General features: G+C 43.0%; 1 protein-coding gene across 3 annotated transcripts in view; it reads left to right on the top strand.

Annotated features, from left to right (window-relative positions):
• The window catches only part of LOC112267047 (LIM domain kinase 1-like), a 67,790-nt gene that overhangs the window by 4,042 nt on the left and 42,500 nt on the right, over positions 1–21,248 (top strand). The window contains exon 2 of one of the 3 annotated variants that reach the window (XM_042297387.1): positions 2,752–2,851. In XM_042297387.1, coding sequence (XP_042153321.1) covers positions 2,752–2,851 — 100 coding nt within the window. Of the gene's footprint in view, positions 1–2,751; positions 2,852–7,437; positions 7,736–8,163; positions 8,394–21,248 lie in introns of those variants that run through there. The other 2 variants (XM_042297389.1, XM_042297388.1) reach the window with 2 other exon arrangements.

Here is a 21,248-nt window from a genome sequence, read left to right as displayed (position 1 = left end):
TGAAGCTGGTTGAAGCTCATTGAGGGCCTGATGATTAGTTGACACGTTGAATCAGGTGTGCTTGTCCAGGGTTACAATAAAAATGTGTACTGTTGGGGGGTACCCAAGGACCAGGGTTGGGAAACACTGACATAGGGAATAGGGCCCATAGGTCTCTGGTCAAATGTAGTGCATTATATAGGTAATAGGGTGCCATTTGTGATGAAGCCAATAACTTTTTAAGGGCTGCCAAGACCTCTGGAATAAGGTTGAATGGACTCACTGAACCCTAAAAGGCAGTGACAAGTCACAATGACAAATGTAAAAACGAGGAAACCGATTTATGAAGATCCGAGCACTTTGTGGCAGCTTTCTGGCTCTTGCTCGCTGTTCTCTCTCGTCTCGCTCTGTCAATATTTCTCTGACTCCCTCTCACTCCTTTGCTTCCTCCCCTCTTTCTCTCTCAGATGAAACTTTCCATTGCTCACATATGAACATAATCTTATGTTGTGGTTCATCTTATTCATGCTCTACAAATAAATAGTCATTTTTTTCTGACACCATGTTCATGTGTGATTACCACATCCATACTTTTCTCATTCTGGATTTACAGGGAAAACAAATGCTCTTGTGATCATTCTAAACACACACACACACACACACACACACACACACACACACACACACACACACACACACACACCTACATCCTCCCACAAGTAAAAGCAGCATAGAATACATTAATGTGGTTCTTCTGTGTTAATCCACCACTCCAAAGCTCTGCTTCTAAGAACTGTAGTAAAAGATAAAAGCCACATTTGCAAGCCCCTGAAAATATCCCACATTTCTAACACTCAGCTTATCTTAAATGAGGATAATTTCCCTCCATTATGAAATTGGGTGATTTTTGTGCCTTGAAGCTACTGAGTGTCATTTGATGAAAACTATTTTTAGCTGTCTAACTGGTGCTATGGTTTAGTTTGTATAGAAAGTATTTGTGTCATTTGGCGTCAACAGTAATCTTACATTATTACGTTTGTCTGGCAGTGACGTGCATTGAAAAAAAAACAATTAAGTTAACCAGAAATATAGTTGAAGACTCGCTTTTAAGTACATGTCAGGCTTTTTAAAGCATTTTCCACTGAAACAGAGCTATCAACCCTTGATCAATAATATATTGACATACTCCATCACCAGTAGTGATAAGTAGTCAGACGCCTCGATTCTTTCCACATTTTGTTATGTTACAGCCTTATTCTAAAATGAAATAAATTGTTTTTTCCCCCTCCTCATTCTACACACAATACCCCATAATGACAAAGCAAAAAAAACAGGTTTGCATTTTTTTGGTGTGCAAATGTCTAAAAATATAAAAACTGAAATATCACATTTACATAACTATTCAGACCCTTTACTCAGTACTTTGTCGAAGCACCTTTGACAGTGATTACAGCCTTGAGTTTTCTTGGGTATGATGCTACAAGCTTGGCACATCTGTATTTAGTGAGGTTCTCCCATTTTCTCTGCAGATCCTCTCAAGCTCTGTCCGGTTGGATGGGTTACGTTTGTTCGGGTTCAAGTCCGGGCTCTGGCCGGACCACTCAAGGACATTCAGAGACTTGTCCAGAAGCAAACCCATGCATTGTCTTGGCTGTGTGCTTAGAGTCGTTGTCCTGTTGGAAGGTGAACCTTTGCCCCAGTCTGAGGTCCTGAGTCCTCTGGTGCAGGTTTTCATCAAGGATCTCTCTGTACTTTGCTCTGTTCATCTTTCCCTCGATCCTGACTTGTCTCACAGTCCCTGCCCCTGAAAAACAGCCTCACAGCATGATGCTGCCACCATCGCGCATCACCGTAGGGATGGTGCCAGGCGTCCTCCAGACGTGACGCTTGGTATTCAGGCCAAAGAGTTCAATCTTAGTTTTATCAGACCAAAGAATCTGGTTTCTCATGATCTGAGAGTCCTTGGTGCCTTTTGTCAAGCTCCAAGTGGGCTGTCGTGCCTTTTACTGGGGAGTGACTTCCTTCTGGGCACTCTACCATGAAGGCCTGATTGGTGAAGTGCTGCAGAGATGGTTGTCCTTCTGGAAGGTTTTCCCATCTTAACTGAGGAATTCTGGAGCCCTGTCAGAGTTACCATTAGATTCTGGAGCCCTTCTCCCCCGATTGCTCAGTTTGGCTGGGCGGCCAGCTCTAGGAAAAGTCTTTGTGGTTCCAAACTTCTTCCATTTAAGAATTATGGAGGCCACTGTGTTCTTGGGGACCTTCAAGGCTGCAGAAATGTTTTTGTACCATTCCCCAGATCTGTGTCTCGACACAATCCTGTCTATGGACAATTTCTTCGACCTCATGGCTTGGTTTTTGCTCTGACATCCATTGTCAACTGTTGGACCTTATATAGACAGGTGTGTGCCTTTTTCAAATCATGTCCAATCAATTTAATTTACCACAGGAGGATTCCAATCAAGTTGTAGAAACATCTCAAGGATGATCAATGGAAACAGGATGCACCTGAGCTCAATTTTGAGTCTCATAGCAAAGGGTCTTAATACTTATGTAAATAAGGTATTTCTGTTTTTATTTTGTATAAATTTGCAAACATTTCTAAAAACATTGCTTCTCTTTGTCATTATGGGGTATTATGTGTAGATTGATGAGGAAAAACATTAATTTAATCAATTTTAGAATATGGAAATGTGGAAAAAGGGAAGGGGTCTGTCCGCACATGTTGTCCTTTGATCTGTCCACTAACTGTGTATGTGTCATGTATTACAGCTGGCAGAAGCTTGCCCGTGTGTGCGGGATGCAGACAACGGATCTATGATGAACAGTATCTCCAGGCACTCAACAATGACTGGCACACTGTATGCTTCAGGTGAGTGCTGCTTAAACAGTCTCCTCTCACTGATCAGTCAGTCTCTTCTCCTGTCAATCTTTTGACAGACAACTGATGTTCATGCTACTTGTCTTATTCATAATGACCAGTTTGGATTTAAAAATTTTATTTTTATTTTTTTACCCCGTTTTATCCCCAATTTCGTGGTATCCAATTGTTTAGTAGCTACTATCTTGTCTCATCGCTACAACTCCCGTACGAGCTCGGGAGAGACGAAGGTTGAAAGTCATGCGTCCTCCGATACACAACCCAACCAAGCCGCACTGCTTCTTAACACAGCGCGCATCCAACCCGGAAGCCAGCCGCACCAATGTGTCGGAGGAAACACCGTGCATTTAAAATGGATTTAAAATTTTAAAATTTAATTTAAAATTGAGTTAATTTTAAAATAGCAACATTGACCTTGATAATTATCTAATTTTGCTAAGGTTACCTGAACGTTGTTACACAGGATCTTTTCCATGCATTGTATTGAAAAAGGAAGAGAGGAAATAAATGTACAGCAGAAACTAAGTTCATTTATTTTATGAGTTGCAACAAGGCACATCTGTATGTTAAAAAGGATTTGCCAAAAATATATTATTAACATTTAAAAAATAAGTCAAACATACAAAGCAATACATATTTATTGATAAATAAAAAAGCAATACAAAATGAAGTGCATAAACAGTACATCTGCCAGACTTCAATATACTTCAGACTCCAGAAATAATTATTTCACCCATTCAATCCCTCATTCACCCCTCTGTTACTTGTTACTTGTCCATGGGACTGGCTGACATTAACTCACTCACCCATTCACACTCTTTCTCTCACGCACTCCCACTTTTCCTCACTCACTCACCTCACTCTCAATCGCCCTCTTCCAGTGGTGTAAAAAGTACTGAAATATCCTACTCAAGTAGAAGTACTGTTATTTTAATGAAATTTAGAAGTAAAAAGTAGAAGTCAAATTACTGGCTGAAAAATACAAAAAAAAGTACAAGTTTTCAGAAAAGCTATGCAATTACAGTAACGAGAGTAGTTGTAAATGAGTTAATCTACACCCCATCACTGACCTAAACTTGAGCTTCACATGGCCACAGAACCTCCCTCCGCCCAATGATGCTGTTGTTCTATATGTACAGTATGTGATGTAACAGACCATGACAAACATCAGCCCTCCCTGGTTGTGCAACTCCCCTTTTATACTGACTAACTAATTCATCCAGAAGCTGGTGAAGTTGTTTCACTCTGCTTGAAAACCAGACAGTTTTTCCCAGAAAGTAGTGTGCCCGCTGGAGATTGGGATGTTATTAATAGGACACTGCCTGTTGTTGTCGTCGTCATCTTGTTTACATAATTGCTCCCACCCTGTCTCTTTAGTTTATTTTCGGTTTTACACTCTGTGTTCTTGGGATGACAAACCTAGTTTCAGGAAGCAGGAGATCAGATCACCCTGTCACACTCAGAGGATATCTCTTTGATATGTTTCTCATTTAGAAATCATTAAAAATGACCCACACAGGCACTGTTATTACCTTGTTCTACCACTGCTTATTAACCTCATAAGTAGACCATTTTGGGATGGTTTACAGGACACATATTACTGAATCTTGGAAACTGCCCCATATCGCTAACTACACCATGCACTTGTAGTTGTTTGTGTTTTGTTGTGCTATATATATGGGCTATACATGCACATAGGTCTTGTCACAGCATATGATCTGTGTCCATTTGAATCCCTTTGCTGGTAGTCAGCAGTGTGTCATCCATTAGTCAGATGCTTTGTGTTTAGTCTGAACCTGGCTCTCTCTGTAAAATCTGTCCCCTGTATCCTTTATCCACTGTTCTCATTCTGCTAAGTCTGCTAGTGGGGTTTCTCTTTTCTGTGTGGAAAATTGGCCTGGGTGCTTGGTGTTGCGTTAGTGACTCACAGCACTGCTGGATGACCCAACGGGAGATCTGAGGATGAGGACATCTGGGTCACTGGAGAGAGGCGAAAAAGGGGTTTGGAGTTTTTTGTGTGTGCGTGCGTTTGTGTGTGTGTGACAGTCAGAGGGTATACAGATGGGCCAGAGATGAGAGGGAGAGACACATCTGGCTACTCCACAGTGCTGGCTTTCGATGGGGGGTAAGGGAGGGGGTAGGGTGTGTGTGTGTGTGTGTTCATAATATGTATGTTGCGAAGAGGCTAGAACAGAAAAGAGGTCCCATTTCTCTCACACAAATGTAATTCACACCTGAGCCCCGTGTGGGTGGAATGTAAGAAGTCCTTCTCTACTGAATGTTACTTTGAGAAGACCTGGCTGTCATCGACCCTGTTGGGACATACAAGTCAGACACGTTGTACCACTACTACAACTGTGTAACTTGTGGCTTGTCGACTTCCACACACTGCCTTTCTGACTTGCATTTCTCTTACCTTTCCTGTCTTCACTGTCCTATCTGTTCAATAACACAACAAATAAAAAAAACAGTAACTGCTTCCTACAGATAGAATAGCTAACATGCATGGTGTCACATTCTAATTCTCCCTGTCTGTCTAGAATATGGAGGTAATAGATTTCTGATCCTTCCCTTGGGGAGGGAGGGATTGTCATGGTAAAGGAAAAAGGGGGGGTTAAGATGGCTTTCCTGATCTGAGATGTCTATGGAAAGCTGCCTGCGTCCCCCTACTCCCCTCAAGCAACACAGAAGGAAAAAGAGGGTTAGGGCTAAACATAAGAAAATCACGAAAACACACTCCAACCATCCCGTCAGCTAGTTGGTCCCCAAGTAGAACTGAAAGCTCAGTGAGTGCTAGAATGGCAGATAAAAATAAACTAAATGGGGGAAAATAGCTGGAATGGATTATTTGGAGGCTGTTGGGATTCTCAGGGGTGGAAAAACTCCATGGTCCTCACAGAACGCCAGTGTGTGTGTGTGTGTGTGCGCTGTTCACAGAGCCAGCGGCAGCAGGAACAGCAGCTTCATGGGAAAATACTGTGGCGCTCTCACGGAGCAACCTGTTCCTATTAGTCAATCCTCCAACTCTCTCAGCATGGGGCAGTCCCAGGGCTCACCATGAGAAACCAGAGACCACAAAGCCTACTGCTCAAAACCATGTGTTTAGCTTTATTGAGTTTTCATTCATGCTTTTAAAAGCCGGTAAGGAGATTTTGCTGTTGACCCCACTCCCAGAACTCAGAGAGAGGCGTTTTATGTTACAATCGATGGTGGAGTCCAGTTTACAAGTTTCCTTCTGGTAGTGTACTGAGTCTGTTAGGCATGCATCCATGGCATTGACTGATGTTTCAGTTCTCCCTCAAGAATTGGATCTCTACTACTTGACTCTTTGGATGGCCCTCAGTGGAAGGACTTTAAGGAGAATTTGCTCTTGGGTGGATTGGATGCCCTTTGTTGAATGTAATGTAGATGTTTAGTGTTTGACATTTGACACTTGGGAAGTTTGGAACGCACACCGCAGGTGTACAGTAGAAAGATATTGACTCGTGGTAACATGGTATGTCTCTTTACAGGGGTCAAAAAAACATATGCTTTTCATACACACAATGCTATCATCATTTACCTGTTTTGAAAGTAACCTTCTTTGCGAGTATTAACTTTTTTTTAAATGTCATAACTTCTTTTTTAATAGAACGAAATTACTCACATACTCATTCATAGGAGTTATCAGTTCATGGTCTATCAAAAGTCAGACAAATGATATTCTCTTGAGAGGGCGAGGTCCTGTAACTGTTTCTGCCAGCTTGCTCTGCTGCCCCCAATGGCTAAAAAAACAGACAGCAAGCTCTGTTGTTGTGTCAGTACATTGGCAACCCTGCAGGTCACACACACAAATACTATACAGTACAGGTACTGTACAGTACTGCCACACGGATGACCCAGGTTCAATCAATACCTGGCTGGTCAGACGTATGCTCATACAGTATATGCACACAGACACACTAACACACTCCTGTACGCACACACACTCCTCCAAGGCTGAAAGAAGTCCATTTCTCAAGGACATGCAACAGAAACCCCCCAGAGCCTTTCCATTCTTAAGGCACATTCTTCTCTCTTTCTCTCTCTCTCTGCCTCTCATTTCTGTTTCTCTTTCTCTCTGTCTCTCTCTCTCTCTCTGTCTCTGTTTTTCTCTCTTTGTCTCTGCCTCTTTAAGACGAGGACTCATCTCAGCCATACACCATATTTCTAACCACTAGACTTATCTTAAAAGATGTGCCAGAAGGGAGTTAGAGGATTCATGCTGTTTGTGGCATGGCCTTAGACATCAGTGTTATTTTTCATCTTACTGATGTGGTATAATGGTGCTCATGTGACATGATCTGTCGTAACTGATGGATAGCACAGCAGATTAAATCCTTAACACTACATAATGATGTATTATATAATAGTGTATACTATAGCTGTACTGTATGGCTCTGTGGCAACTATTTAAGAAACCCACTCTCTTTGTTTTCAATTGTTAGGCTCTGTGGCATTTCCCTCCTGACCATGCTACTGATGTGAAACTTGTGTTTTGAATGTAGGGGTTTTGTAGGGGGATCGGTAAGGAAGTGAAACTTGAAAGTACCAGTGCTAGACTAGTATGCTCATCCTCATAGGTCTGTTCTGTGTCCTGCCTAAAACATTTTCTTTCTGTGCTGCGGTAGCTACAAGGTTGCCCACAGAGGCTCTTAACAAAGAGACACCATTTCCTTTGTAAAGATCACCTGAATTGTTAGGATTCCTATTAGGAAACAGACTCCTCTTCAAGGATCGTCTTAATTGGCTAAAGGAAATGTTATCTCCTTCTAAACCATCACCTGATTTGCCGAGTGGCTTCCATCTCCTCCCTCCTCCATCCAAAATGGAATGGAACCAGAGTCGCAGGAAAAGGTTGGTAAACTGAAACAAACTGTTAAGGGGTTTTAATAGATTAAAAAATGTACTTTCTGTATTGTCTTGTATTGTCTTTGATGAATAGGATATGTGTTTGTGTGCGGTATCAGATAGCGTAACATGGAAATGAGTAAGGTAGATGGGGGACCCTTTATTGAGTAGTATTGGCTAGGAAGATAGGGGCCCCTTTATCCCACTTTGGTTGAATATGCGAAGCTGGCTGTAGTTAACTGGCTGTGAGAAGCCAGTTGTATTTGACTGAGAGGCCAGCCGACTGGCAGACAGAGGGATGAAGGGAGAGAAGAGGAGGAGGGAAGGGAAAGGCTATGATGTCACAGGGTCACCACCACTCCCAAAGGAAGCTGGGAGAGCGAGGGCAGGGACAGGAAACACATGACTAAAAAAGAAAAAAGAGGCCCCAGAATGCAGCTGCAGTGTGAGAGAAAGAGAGGAAGATATTCATGGTTGTGACAGTGCTGCTGTGTGGTGGTGTGGTTTAGTAGCGGCAGGTTTCCTCTCTACTCTATAGATTATCTGTTCAATACGCTGCTGTTAAGATGAGCCTGTTTCCTGACTGTCATAGCAAGGCCCTGTCTCTAAAGGGAAACATGTTACGAAGGGACCAGCGATACAGGAATCACATCAAGGGCAAGAAGTAAGTCCTTTTGTTGGATGGATGTACGTAAAGGCTAGGATGGGCAGTTGTGTGGTCTGTAGTGGAGTCGTTGGGGTACTTGGTTCCTCTTGGTTGCAGTTCCAGAACTATGTTCCTGTATTTCTACATCTACTCATTGAAACAACTTGCTTAAAATTCGCAGTTTAGTCATGAATACCGTTCACTCGACTAGAGTTGGATGTATTTGCTTACTAATGGAGAAGTGATAGCAGATAGCATGTTGTTAGCATCACAGACTAGACAGAAGGGTGGTTTGGGTGGGCCTGTGAAATCACTTCCTTATTTTTAAACCTCGTTTCCATGTCTGCTTTTCTCACTTTCGTGACCAGAAATATTACAGATGACTTAGTCCAGAATGAATTTGAACAATGCTTGTCAGGCTATGTGTTTATGAACTTAGACCATGTCTCTACTGTGTGTCCCTTTAATGTGACAGTATGTGTTTACTGGTGTGGTGCTCTATACAATCTGTTTGTTTGTCTACCCCTCACCCAGTGTGCAGAAGTGTACATTGTCGAGTCTAGTACACACGTTGACTGTATTCAGGCTGTCACAGTACTGACTCTCCCTCACTCTGCCTGTGTCTCTCTAACTCCCCATGTCTGACTTTGATCATAACTCCCTGTCCACCCTAAGCATGATTTCCCAGCCTCTCTGCTATGTGACTGCTCTGTTTGCAGTGTGTCAGGCTCTATGTAGCCTGGGTGCAGTGTACAGAGAGTACGCCACAGTATGAATCAACTAGATTAGGGATGTAGAGAAGCTTTCAGTGTCGCTGTGATACAGTGCTCCGCCTGTGTTCACTGACTCCAGCTTTCCTCTCTGTATGTTTGTGTGTATGTGTGTGCCTGCCTTGTGTGAGTTGTCAGATAAGCATGTTATCCAACGACAGCCAGACCCTCTTCTGGGAAATTGTTCACAATTTATAAATAGCGGGTCCTAATCACAGCTGTGAATGGGTGTCTTCCATGGCTTTTGGAGAATACTATGGTGAACTGTAGCTTATGAGTTTTTTTTTAACATAAAGCAGACTTCACACATGTTGTTTAAATACTCTTTAGCATTGTCACTTTCTCATCATATGATGCAAAGTGAATAATGCAGGACAGAGTTCTGTATTTTGAAATGTAATTATCTTAAACTTGATTGCTGACATGCAAAACATTTGGGACTATATCAACAATGGCTAATGAAACAAATACCAAAATATTGTTTTTTTGTCGAGTTTTCTTTTAATGTGTGATTGAGGTAGGCTAAATTAGGTGTGGTTGGAATGTTCATAATAGTGAGCATTTGCAAGCTGTGTGCAGGAGCTTCCTCATTTAAGTCACATCATACACTCTGATACAACAGGTGCATTCCTTTTGAAGTAGACACAAATACTCAGAATAGGAGCCGAAACCTGATCAGATCATAAAATGTACACCTCCATGTACAGTACAATAAATCCCCTTCTATAAATTTCTGTGTAACATTGATATTGTAAGGTTATGAAACTATACTTTATGTAAGGTGTCTACTTTAGATGTAACTGAATGTGGTATTGTTTCAGTGATAGTTAACACCAGGCAGAAAGTAATGGATGTGTTGTTAGCCACCTTAAAATGGTTGCGAGAGGAGAAGAGGGATGAGATGGGTGGAGGGTAAGTGAGTGGAGGAGAAGAGTGGTGAGGAGTGGAGGAGAGGTGAGAGCAGAGGAGAAGAGGGATGAGATGGGTGGAGGGTAAGTGAGTGGAGGAGAAGAGTGGTGAGGAGTGGAGGAGAGGTGAGAGCAGAGGAGAAGAGGGATGAGATGGGTGGAGGGTAAGTGAGTGGAGGAGAAGAGTGGTGAGGAGTGGAGGAGAGGTGAGAGCAGAGGAGAAGAGGGATGAGATGGGTGGAGGGTAAGTGAGTGGAGGAGAAGAGTGGTGAGGAGTGGAGGAGAGGTGAGAGCAGAGGAGAAGAGGGATGAGATGGGTGGAGGGTAAGTGAGTGGAGGAGAAGAGTGGTGAGTGGTGGAGAGGTGAGAGCAGAGGAGAAGAGGGATGAGATGGGTGGAGGGTAAGTGAGTGGAGGAGAAGAGTGGTGAGGAGTGGAGGAGAGGTGAGAGCAGAGGAGAAGAGAAGATAAGTGAAAGTGTAACAGAGGAGAGGAGATCACGCATACAGCAGGTGTGTGGGCAGACAGTAACCTGGTTTATACTAAGACGACCAATGTCATCATCAGAGAGGCTGAAGAAATGAAACATCACATCCTCCCTAGAGGATTAAATCTGCCTGACTCCCCCGGCTCACCGGCCTGCTCTGTATTTCATCTCTGTGTTTCATTTCTGTAGAGCAGCAGGAGGAACAGGCTGTGTACAAATGAAAGGCTGTCGAGGACGGATGTGGAGATTTGTTAGACAGATGTTGAGTAAAGGAGGAAGGGAAATGACTCTTAAAGGGTGAACACTGGGTGCTTCTCTTTTCTCCTCCCTCCTTCCCCTCTTTCCTCTCCTTCTCTTCATCCTCCATCACTCTATCACCATTTTCTTTTCTCTCTTCAACCTCCTCCATCATTCAATCACTCTTTCTCTCCTCCTCCTCTGCTATTACTCTCTGTCATCCTTTTATCTTGTTGTCCTTGAGGAGCTTGTAGGGGTCAGAGACACTGTCTGTTTCCTTTCTCTGGCTTTTCTCACCTGAATATATTATATTAGTCCAGAGCAAATTTCTAATTAATTCTTTGGTTAGCTTTTGGCTTATCTCCTAGCCTAGGCCTAGCTTTCCCCACAGTTCTTATCTCAAGGACCAATGGCTAGCTGGCTATTCTTAGGGCTCTGGTTATGGCTATGGCTGCTCAGTGAAATGACCTGTCCTGATTTGTCATAGACGCTTGCTAAAAAACCTTCATGAGCAAGCCTTCCTTCATGACAGGCCTCTGTAAAATGGTATAGAATCAGCTTGAAAAACAGGTTCAGCCCCTGGTTTGACCGTGATCTTGCAGAGTTAACTCCACCTCAAGAATTGCATTTGGCGAAAGGCTCGGCACACCATACTCAGACTGACTGGATCAGCCTGAGAAATAAGTGCACTCAGCCTATCCGGGAAGGCCAAAGTTAGTTACTTTAAAGTTCTCTCTCTGTGGGTCTAACCCAAAGAAGTTCTGGAAAACGGTTAAAGACCTGGAGAATAAACCATCCTCCTCACAGCTGCCCATGTCCCTTAAAGTTGATGATGTGGTTGTTACTGACAAGGAGCACATGGCTGAGCTCTTTAATCACCACTTCATTAAATCAGGATTCCTATTTGACTCAGCCATGCCTCCTTGCCCGTCCAACATTTCCTCATCTCCCACCCCTTCTAATGCAACTATCCCCGACGCTTCTCCCTCTTTTTCCCTTGTCCCGCTACAACGTTTCTTCCTGCAGGCAGTCACTAAGTCCAAGGTGCTAGAGGAGCTCCTGAAACTTGACCCCAATGGTTTAGATGGTTTAGACCATTTCTTCTTTAAGGTTGCTGCCCCAATCATCGCCAAGCCTATCTCCAAACTTTTTATCCTGTTTCTCCTTTCTGGGGAGGTTCCCATTGCTTGGAAGGCAGCCACGGTTCATCCTTTATTTAAAGGGGAGATCAAGCTGATCCTAACTGTTATAGGCCTATTTCTATTTTGTCGTGTTTATCAAAAGTGTTGGAAAAACTTGTCAATTATCAATTGACTGGCTTTCTTGATGTCTATAGTATTCTCTCTGGTATGCAATCTGGTTTCTGCTCAGGTTATGGATGTGTCACTGCAACCTTAAAGGTCCTCAATGATGTCACCATTGCCCTTGATTCTAAGCAATGTTTTGCTGTTATTTTTATTGACTTGGCCAAAGCTTTTGATACGGTAGACCATTCCATTCTTGTGGACCGGCTAAGGAATATTGGTGTCTCTGAGGTGTCTTTGGCCTGGTTTGCTAACTACCTATCTCAAAGAGTGCAGTGTAATAAAGTTAGAAAATCTGCTGTCTCTGCCACTGCCTGTCACCAAGGGAGTACCCCAAGGCTCAATCCTAGGCCCACACTCGTCTCAATTTACATCAACAACATAGCTCAGGCAGTAGGAAGCTCTCTCGTCCATTTATATGCAGATGATAGTCTTCTACTCAGCTGGCCCCTCTCTGGATTTTGTGTTAAATGCTCTACAACAAAGCTTTCTTGGTGTCCAACAAGCTTTTTCTACCCTTAATCTTGTTCTGAACACCTCCAAAACAAAGGTCATGTGGTTTGGTAAGAAGAATGCCCCTCTCCCCACAGGTGTGATTACTACCTCTGAGGGTTTAGAGTTTGAGGTAGTCACCTCATACAAGTACTTGGGAGTATGGCTGGACAGTACACTGTCCTTCTCTCAGCACATATCAAATCTGCAGGCTAAAGTTAAATCTATACTTGGTTTCCTCTATCGTAATCAATCCTCTTTCACCCCAGCTGCCAAACTAATCCTGATTCAGATGACCATCCTACCCATGCTAGATTACGGAGACATCATTTATAGATCAGCAGGTAAGGGTGCTCTCCAGCGGCTAGATGTTCTTTACTATTCGGCCATCAGATTTGCCGCCAATGCCCCTTGTAGGACACATCACTGCACTCTATACACCTCTGTAAACTGGTAATCTCTGTATACCCGTCGCAAGACCCACTGGTTGATGCTTATTCTTAGGCCTCACCCCCCCCTCCCCCTATCTTGGATACCTACTGCAGCCTTCATCCTACACATACAACACCCGTTCTGCCAGTCACATTCTGTTAAAGGTCCCCAAAGCACACACATCCCTGAGTCGCTCGTCTTTTCAGTTCGCTGCAGCTAGCGACTCGAACGAGCTGCAACAAACACTCAAACTGGACAGTTTTATCTCAATCTCTTCATTCAGACTCAATCATGGACACTTTTACTGACAGTTGTGGCTGCTTTGCGTGATGTATTGTCGTCTCTAACTTCTTGCCCTTTGTGCTGTTGTCTGTGCCCAATAATGTTTGTACCATGTTTTGTGCTGCTACCATGTTGTGTTGCTACCATGCTGTGTTGCCATGTGTGGCTTCCTTGCTATGTTGTTGTCTTAGGTGGTGTTGTATGTAGTGTTGTCTCTCTTGTCGTGATGTGTGTTTTGTCCTATATTTATGTTATTTATTTTAATCCCAGCCTCCGTCCCCACAGGAGGTCTTTTGCCTTTTGGTAGGCCGTCATTGTAAATAAGAATTTGTTCTTAACTGACTTGCCTTGTTAAGTTAAAAAAAAATACAAAAATGGCTCAGGGCTAGCTTGCTCGAAAGCTCCTTTATAAAATGGTCTACTTCAGGAATTCATCTGTTTTGTGGATTTAGGGATTATTGAGGAAATTGTTCTCAAGTCATCAAGTGCTGCCAGGTTTATCCCCCCTCCCACTGTTTTTAGACTGAGATCACTGACTGACACTGTGTCTCTGTTCTGTCTCCAGAACCAAGAACACACAGTTCTGTTTAATAAAGTATTTTTGCACACCGACTAACTTTCCATTGTTAATCTGACATTTACAAAGGAAAAGGGAGTCTGTCTATACATGTAGGTTCTTTCTTTTGATTAAAATCCCACTCCCAACCTTTAAACTTTTGGCCTTGTAATACAAGCCTTTTATCATACTTCCAGAAATGATATTTGACCTCCCTTATCGCAGTGTTACAGATATAGAATGTATTCACTATTTCACTTCTACACTTTTTCATTCACTTTACCAGTTATATCAGTCCAACATTGCCCAACATCCAGGACTCAACATATTTGTATGCTGAACACAAAAAGTTGTACTTTTACTTCTATGCATTGTGGTCCTCTGAACAGTGACTATTCACTGATACTAGGACAGGACCAGAGGCCAATGTTGTTGGTACCTGATCGTCTCCATCACTCATGTCTTGTTTTGCCCGATGTCGTGGAGCATTGAAGAATGACCGGCCCTTCTCTTTTTCCAGTCCAGTCTGCCCCAGACAGACAGAATGTGCATAGATAGCTTTGCTGAAAGCCAGACAGACACAGGGTTTAGCGAGCACAAAGGAAACTGCCTCCATCTACACTATTCACCCCCAGCTGCCACACTATTTACCCCCCAGCATACAGCCACCACACAGCTCAACAAAGCTCCGTTACCTGCAATGCCCCTGCTTAATAGACCAATAGACTGCCGGTGCTACAACAAAAACTGTTCCCCATTGACAAAAGCTACCGGGTGTTCAGCAGCCATCTTAGAACTCAACCCAGCCAACCACTGTGTTTTTTCCACCACATGAAAATGCACAGACTATCTTTTCCCTGATCTTTTTGTTCTTGAGAGCTGGGGATGGCTGACACAGGGATAGCTGAGCCCGGCACTGAGAGGGTTTATGCCTGCTCTTTGCTGAGCTTGCAATTGCAGGGGAGGGGTTTCGGCCTGTGTCTGATTGGCTATGGGATTTCCTGGGAGGATTTGAAAACACCCAATGGGGAGGGGCCACCGAGAGGATTAGGTCATGCTTTTTCTGTGAGGGGAGTGACATCATGGTCTGGGAACTGCTCTGCCCTGGGGTGAAGGGTGTCTGGGGAGACGGCAACGAAGGAATGATAAAGAAGAGCGGAATGACAATAAAGGGGTGCAGAGAGGGGGAGGTTGGTTGTGATGAATGTGTCTCATTTTGTTGGTTGTCGCCCTTGTGTGGGTTTCTCTCTCTCTTTTTCCTTTTTCTAACTTTTTTTTTTGTTCCACTGAAGAAGATTGGTAGAACTTGGCCCCCTGCCAGGAATTCCCCCCTCTATCCCTGTCTTGGTATTCCCTTCCAGTGGAAACGTTACTGGCTTGTTGACAAGATGCGAACAGGAGAGGTGTCTCCCTGGTCTCCCTGACACTGTCGTTTCCTCATATTGTTTTCCATTACATACTCTGTCGCTCTTTCTGTATATCTTTCTCTCTCATTCTTTCTCTTTCTCTCACCCTCTCTTTCTCGGCCCCCTCTCATAAGACTTAGGTCATATTTCCTCATAGTCACATGCTTGGTGTGGGTTGCAGTCTTGCCGGCAATACCCACTCACAACAACAGCAAGCACTGTATGTAATATAGACAGACACAAATGACCAAGCACTGGATATAATATAGACACAAAGTACATTTTAGATACTATTCAACCAACTGATTAAAAACAAATTGTAATTTGTTTATAAAACACATCAGCATTCAATAGACATGCTAACTAATTAATCATGTTGTCTCATTTCTTTAGTGCAATTTATTGCTCGTTCAACTGTGGATTGTGGAATATTGATTTATTGACCACACGGTTTACTGTATGTCTGACATCTTTTAGATGTATGGAATTGGACAGAGGATGGATCATTGGACACGCAAAATAGATTATTCTGTGTTTGTGTGAGAGAGAAATGGGAGGCTGCATGTGTGGCACATGATTTCTTGCGCTTTTCATAATGCTGCATACTAAAAAATATTTAAACCTTAAAATCGGTCAACACCTTGTTGGAGGTTCTCTCCTCTTGTCCTCTCCTCCCCTGCCCAGTACAGGGAGCCCTTCCTGTTGACATGACCCACTTCCTTCAGAGGTGTCTCTGCCCACGTCATACCATGACCTCTGTCATCCAGACAGAGAGAAAGGATGGCGAGACTGACATTTTGAAGAGTCCCACCAGAGAGTCTGATTGTTACATAGACTGTCTTTTAGGTTACCGTGAACATTCTATAGTTTGCATGGTTGACTTGTGATGCCAATTTTTGTATTGAAATGTCATCTCAAGCAATACTCCATTCAACTCAGTGATGTGAGGGGTTATCAGTGGAATCAACACATTGTATGTGATGTGAGTGCTGCAGTAACATTAATCCTAGAAACAGAAAAAACAGTTTACAGTATTGCTATTGTTTAGTTAGAGACTATGGTACTGGTTTACAGGGTGACCAATAGATCATAGTACACAGCTGAGATGGCATGTTGGTGTAGGAGTTAGAACCACTACCTATGTGGGGAAACTTTCCAGCTATATGTGTCTGTCCCCTGGAGAACTGGGGAAACCACTGTGTCTACTCAGTCTGAAACTTTTGTGGGTGGGCTTGTATTACTATTCTCGTGGCTACTGGAAATCCCCAGATGTCCCCACAGGGAAAGTAAAATATAGAAAATGATCCCTTATGGGACGTTTCCCACGAGGACAAATTCTCTTTTAAGCTTATGGGTTATGTTTAGGGTTAGGGTTACTATTAGGGTGAGAATTAGGTTTAGGGTTATGGTTAAGGTTAGGGGAAATATGATTTTGAATGGAAATGAATTTAAGCCCCCCACAAGGATAGTACAAATATGCTGTGTGTGTGTGTGACTCCTCCTGATCAATACCTCTATCTTTAGCTAAATCAAAGAGTGACCTACCGTAGTGACAGGTCAAATTGGCATACTTTTATTAATGTAAACAAACACAATTATTATATTCATGAGTCCTTTGCTTTGATATCCATTTAAAATCATTGGAAGCTGTTGATCTGGGTCAGATATTGACCTGGGTCAAATGGTTTGCATGGTAAAGCAGCGGGCCGGCTCCAGGTATAAGCAACATAAGCTGGTCGCTTAGGGCCCCTTGTCCACTAGGAAATTAGCCATATATATTGTTTGATTGATAGTTAGTCTAGCCAGCTATTTAAACTTGTAGTGATCATGGCACACAGGGCATGTGCCCAGGGGCCCTGACCTCCAGTGGGTCCCAATTGATTGTGTTAGGCATTCTCAACATGGCATTAGTCATGGTATAATTTGGGGAATTTAGCTTTAAAGGCCCCCACCAAAGGGCAATGCTGCCCGTATTTCAACGGAAATTCCTATCCTATAACAGAAATTCTCGTTTAGGTTCCACCGCCAACGAATGGCGCAGGCTGCTAATACATATTCATGATTGGGGGTGGGAACGTTTTCCAGGTGGAGTGGATAAATAACAACATAGCTGTCAGTGTAAATACCGAGCATGCTAACCTTATCTAGCTAGCTAATGTTATCTGTTGTTGCTACACCGTTTTGAAAAGATTCGCCAGCTGGCTCGGCTATGGCTGGTTCTGGAGCTGGATTTGTCATAAGCATTTAGGGAAAACTTCGCCACGGATGGATAGGGGAAGCCAGTATATTTGACTTTGCCATCTGTTGTTATCTCCAAAATGTTGGCATGTTCCATAAATTGCAACCACAAATCCGCCCGCCATCTAGATAAAAATAATAAGATGAAGCTCCGGTAATATGGATAGCCTAACTGCACTGCCTAACCGTGCGGAAAAAAAGTATGATAATGTTTGCTCTCACTGCTGTAGGTGGCTCTGGATAAGAGTGTCCGCTAAATGACTCAAATGGATTATGATAATTTGCTGGTAAAAAGTGGAGGTGTAAAAACACAAGTTTACACTCTCTATTTTACTTTGCTCCATTGCTCAGGCGTCTACTGCAAAAAGCTGTTTGGTATTATATTGCTCAGCTCAGTCGCGACTCGTGAAAGAAGGACTTTGCAGGTGTTTCTGATTTAATAAATAATGACATGCTGGTGGGTGGTAACATTCAAATAAAACCAAGTCCTGAAAATAAACGTAGACTGAAAAGTATTAGCATGTCATATCATAGAGGAAACGCCTGGCATTGTCACGAAAACATTCCGAAGTTACCCCTTCGGATTTCCCACTTCAACCCCAAATATATCATACTTTGACTAAAACTATGATGTATTGACTTCAATTGTTGTGCAACATCATGGGTAAGTATGGGCATTGTCTTTCAGCTCATGTGGGCATTTTAAACGGATAAAAATTCTCCTCACCCCATGGCCAAAGGGGTAGAATGGCAGGAAATTAGCTGTAAAACTGGAAAAAATCCTCTCTGCCCCATGGCAAAATGAGTAGAATTGCATTAATGTATTATACATAAATTGCTACGTTCTCTCCAACCCATGGAAAAATGTGTAGAATTAACTTTTTTCTCTCTCTCTCCACCGTCAAGAGAGTGGCCACTAAAATGTTTTGCCTCAGGGTGACAAATCTCCCGGAGGGTCCCCAAAAGGCTGTAAACAAGATAACTAAAGTATACGAACATCAGTCTAATGCGATAATATCTGAATCTATGAAAATAACTGTGATCAGAGTCAATGCTATGCAAAAAAAATAGGCAAACTATGTTGATTACACAGAGTTTACATATCATTTTTTTATATATATGAAGTGAATGGATTAGTTAATTCTCACTTTCTCTATGAATCCAGTGTTTTGGTCAAACAGTTGTCTCTGTATGAATACAGTGTTTTGATCAGTCTTTGATCAGTCGGTGTTGCTGGGGGGGGGTCAAGGATAATTAATTTAATTAATCAATACATTTTATTACAAGGTACTTTGGCTGATTCCATTTGGGAATAAAGAGGTGAAAGAGGGGTCTCCAGATTTTGTGACTCACCTCTCCCCCTTCTTTAGATGTTTCTATTCTCCTAGGTGGTTGCAGCTGGGTGTCTGGCATCTCAGAATCTGGGATCTTTCCTCGTTGCTTGTCTGTTTGCTTATGGAATAGTCATTTGTCAGCCTCCTGTTCATCTCTCTTTCCATCCTTCCACTTCTCCTTCAGCTCATCCCTCCTTTCAGTGCCTCTCTCTCTCCCACCCTCTCTCTCTCTACCCTCTCTCTCTCTACCCTCTGACCCTGATGACAGAGCCCCGGGGACCTGTCACTCAAATCATCAAGTAAAAACCCATCTATCCCTTTCCTTCCATCCTTTTGGCATAGCTCATCTCCCTGCCTCTACCGTCCTCTTTCTCTATGTCCTTTAAGCATTGCGCCTCTTCTCCCTGTCCTGACATATCCTTTCCTTCTATCTCTTTCAGCAGAGCTAAACCTCTTTTCTCTCTCCTCTGCTAAACTCCACCCTTATGCTTCTAATAGCATGTCCTCCCTCTTTTTTTCTCATCTCTTTTCTTTCTCTTAATGCTTTCAGTGAACCCTGCACTTAGCTAACCCTGTGCTGCGTGGGCAAGACAAAAGCATGACCATTTGATATGAATAGATATGAGGTCTGCCTTGTAGTTCATATCAGTATCATATCCAGTAAACACTCTCTCTGTAACCATTCCTTTGGTTCAGATCATCATTTTGTCTCCGAATATTTTGGTTATGTTATCTGACACGCAGCCCTTAATCTCATTCTGGTCTTACCACAGACCATTACTCATCTCACGTTATCACGTCTATATTTACCATTGTGTTTTCTGTGTGGTGGATGGTGGGCCACTGGGCCAGTTCAACATGTAGATAATTTTGTATATATAGTGTATGTGAACACCCCTTTAAGTTAGGGTATTTGGCTATTTCACACGATCACACAGCCATGCAATCTCCATAGACAAACATTGACAGTACAATGGCCTTACTGAAGAGCTCAGTGACTTTCAACATGGCATGGTCATATGATGCCACCTTTCCAACAAGTAGGTGCGTCAAATTTATGGCCTGCTAGGGCTTTCCCGGTTAACTGTAAGTGCTGTTATTGTGAAGTGGAAAAGTCTAGAAGCAACAACGGCTCAGCCACGAAGTGGTATGCCACACAAGCTCACAGAACCATCTGTCCTCAGTTGCAACACTCACTATTGAGTTCCAAACTGCCTCTGGAAGCAACATCAGCACAAGAACTGTTCGTTGGAAGCTTCATGAAATGGGTTACCATGGCCGAGCAGCCGGACACAAGCCTAAGATCACCATGTGCAATGCCAAGCATCGGCTGGAATGGTATAAAGCTCGATGCCATTGGACTCTGGATCAGTGGAAACGCGTTCTCTGGAGTGGTGAATTACGCTTCACCATCTGGCAGTCCGATGGGCGAATCTGTGTTTGGCCGATACCAGGAGAACGCTACCTGCCCCAATGCATAGTGCCAATTTGGTGGATGAGGAATAATGGTCTGGGGCTGTTTTTCGTGGTTTGGGCTAGGCCCCTTAGTTCCATTGAAGGGACACTACAGCATACAATGAAATTCTATACAATTCTGTGCTTCCAACTTTGTGGCCACATTTTAGGGAAGGTCCTTTCCTGTTTCAGCAGGACTGTGCGCAAAGCGAGGTCCATACAGAAGTGGTTTGTCGAGATCGGTATGGAAGTATTTGACTGGCCTCCACAGAGAATTGGACCGCCAACTGCAAGCCGGACCTAATCGGCCAACATAAGTGCCCGACCTCACTAATGCTCTTGTGGCTGAATGGAAGCAAGTCGCCGCAGCAATGTTCCAACATCTAGTGGAAAGCCTTACCAGTAGAGTGGAGGCTGTTATACAGTGCCTTCGGGAAGTATTCCGACCCCTTGATATTTTCTACATTTAGTTATGTTACAGCATTATTCTAAAATTGATTAAATAAATAAAAATCCTCAGCAATCTACACACAATACCCCTTAATGACAAAGCGAAAACAGGTTTTTTGAAATGTTTGCAAATGTATTACAAATAAAAAACAGAAATACCTTATTTACATAAGTATTCAAACCCTTTGGTATAAGACTTGAAATTGAGCTCAGTTGCATCCATTGATCATCCTTGAAATGTTTCTACAACTTGATTGGAGTCCACCTGTGGTAAATTCCATTGATTGGACGTGATTTGGAAAGGCAAACACCTGTCTATATAAGGTCCCACAGTTGACAGTGCATGTCAGAGCAAAAACCAAGCTATGAGGTCAAAGGAATTGAGGTCACAGGATGCCAGGCACAGATCTGGGAAAGGGTACCAAAAAATGTTTGCAGCATTGAAGGTCCCCAAGAACACAGTGGCCTCCATTCTTAAATGAAGAAGTTTGGAACCAGAGCTTGAGAGGATCTGTAGCTTGTT

This window comes from Oncorhynchus tshawytscha, linkage group LG14 (assembly GCF_018296145.1).
Source record: "Oncorhynchus tshawytscha isolate Ot180627B linkage group LG14, Otsh_v2.0, whole genome shotgun sequence".
NCBI classification, from domain to species: Eukaryota; Metazoa; Chordata; class Actinopteri; order Salmoniformes; family Salmonidae; genus Oncorhynchus; species Oncorhynchus tshawytscha.
The sequence above is the reverse complement of the archived record's forward strand: the minus strand, read 5'-3'. Positions and strand labels throughout refer to the sequence as shown.